This window comes from Papaver somniferum, chromosome 10 (assembly GCF_003573695.1).
Source record: "Papaver somniferum cultivar HN1 chromosome 10, ASM357369v1, whole genome shotgun sequence".
Lineage (NCBI taxonomy): Eukaryota > Viridiplantae > Streptophyta > Magnoliopsida > Ranunculales > Papaveraceae > Papaver > Papaver somniferum.
In genome coordinates this window covers 153,766,844-153,769,228 of record NC_039367.1, presented here as the reverse complement: position 1 = coordinate 153,769,228, position 2,385 = coordinate 153,766,844, and the positions used below count along the sequence as shown (strand labels likewise).

At 37.2% G+C, this 2,385-nt stretch overlaps 1 protein-coding gene across 1 annotated transcript; it reads right to left on the bottom strand.

Moving 5' to 3' along the window:
- Window positions 1-1,319: 1,319 nt before the first annotated feature.
- Window positions 1,320-1,973, bottom strand: LOC113316578. The gene has a single exon (XM_026564741.1). The coding sequence runs from the start codon at window positions 1,971-1,973 to the stop codon at window positions 1,320-1,322; it is 654 nt and encodes a 217-aa protein (XP_026420526.1).
- Window positions 1,974-2,385: the final 412 nt, after the last annotated feature.

Genomic DNA, 2,385 nt, shown 5'->3' with positions numbered 1-2,385 from the left:
GGGTCACCGATTTAGTGGGCTGACCGGTCGGGCCGGTCCGGGTTTCAGAACACCCCCTTGTCATTGATTTGAATCGTGAATTCCTGTTGATTGTGACTTATGAGAATGGTTATGTTTCATCATCTAACCGCACATACAGCTGCTCTAGAAAAGAATATTCAGGGACAGCAGTGTCTCATGTGGACGTCCTCCTAGGCCGCCAAGATTTCGGCCATGTCGTGGTTTCATATATTTATCCGACCAAGGTGTCTTTGGGTCTGATGTGGTATGCACTAGACCAGAGACATTGACGGTACCATATATATCCAGAAAGCTTTTATCTGCCGTCGGAATTCATCATTACTTCAAATGGGTTAATTTCGCCGTGATTTGGGTTTTAACATATGTTCTTAAATGTCATTCGTACAAGAGGACTGCTTCGATCTTTGGGATTAAACGAAGAAAACAAAAAACCAAGAGAATAACGATAAATAAACGATAAACAATCACACCACACAAGATAAGGATCTATGTGGAAAACTCCAACCCGGGTAAAAATCACGGATAAAAACACGATCTATTTTATTAACCGTAAAGGTGATTACGAAGAGAACTCTTACCTTCTCAAACAGCTTTCACCCTCCCCGAAAATAAGAAGCTCACAAAGAGCCCGAAAACGCTAATTTTCCCACTCTTTAGAAGAACTCTTATGAGAATGTCTCCAAACACTACCAAGGACCCCCATTTATACTAGTTAGATACGTGGGTTTAATTCACGATTTGCTTAACCTCCAAGTGACCGGCTCCAATCGAGATCCTACAAACTAGGACTCAATGACCGATTGTGTTTGTGATAAACACAAAACCACCGACCAAGATTTTCTCACACGGTTTTGGAGTTCCACACGTTTTGGACTCTCACACAAAACCGTGTCCTGTAATTCAGCTAGTTTCCAATAATTTTCCATCTCGGATCATGCATTCATGCGTGAGACGATCGATACATGAAATCTTCTTCGTCTTCCAACGTCGATTGCGCCATAGGCTGCTTACAGGGACGAAGTCAGGATATTTTCACAAGGGGGGCAAGCCTAATTTTTTTTAATACAAACCATTACAAAAATAATAAACCAAAACTATTCAACTAAACAATTGTCAAAATGATTTTTTTAACACAAACCATTACAAAAAATAATAAACCAAAGCTATTCAGCTTAACAATTATCAAAATGGAATACACCGTTCTTTTAAATCTCGAAAATCATCAATAATTTAATCCATGCTAAACTTCTTAGCAATTTCTTTTTCAATATGCACAACCAAAATCTCCAAGGAAATCATCATCCAAGAAAATCATCACCCATTTTGCTGCGAAGTCTTGTTTTGATAGTTTTCATCGCCGGAAAAACTCGCTTTGCTGTTGCAGTAGAAACTGGTAGGGAAAGCACAAGTTCAATCACCCGGTGTATAAGAAAATATGTAATCGATTTTCCATTCTTCACCAACCATTCACACAAACTAGATATATTCTTCAATTTCTTGAACTCTTCAGAAGAAACAACATTATGCTCATAACGTTGAAGTTGTATTTTCAAGTGTAACTTCTCTTGGTCTGTGAAGTCCTTTGGATAAAACTTATCAACTAATTTGCAAATATCATCAATTTTATATGAATTTTTCCCTTCACGAGGACCCAAAGCTGAACTAAGGATAAGTAACTCCATCGCTTCTTCGTTGAACCTAATATTTAGTTCATATAATTGAGCATCTATAGCAGCACTAAAAATATCCACACGATAATGTTGCATGATAGTGAAAGTACTTGAATGATGACGAGCTTCAACTCCTTTTACTAATGGAACATAATTATCATCTAAATCAGGAATATCTATGTTTCTAGCAGCACAAAATGTAGTTACCTCAGTGATTAATTTATCTAGCCCATTATCCCTCAAGTTTTGAAGCAATGCTTTAGTTGACGAAACAAGTTCCATAGCATATATTCTATATTATCCCTCAAGTTTTGAACTCCAAAGAGTATCCACAGGTCGCTGTAAGTTACCTATTTGATTTAAGTCGCTCCCAGTCTCAATCTCATCAATAGATATAATATATTCTATATTAGCAGCTTGAGCAATCATCAATTCATCTTTGCGCTTACAAGAAGCACCAATAATATTAATAACCATATTTAGTTTGATAAAAAATTGATCAACTGGAATGACTTCTTTTGCTGCAGCTACTAGTGCCAACTGTAATTTATGTGCTAAACAATGAATATAGTAAGCATATGGACAATCATTCATAATCAAAGCTTGCAAACCATGCCACTCACCTCGCATATTACTTGCTCCGTCGTATCCTTGTCCTCGAATATTCTGAACATCTAGACCGTATTGAGTTAAC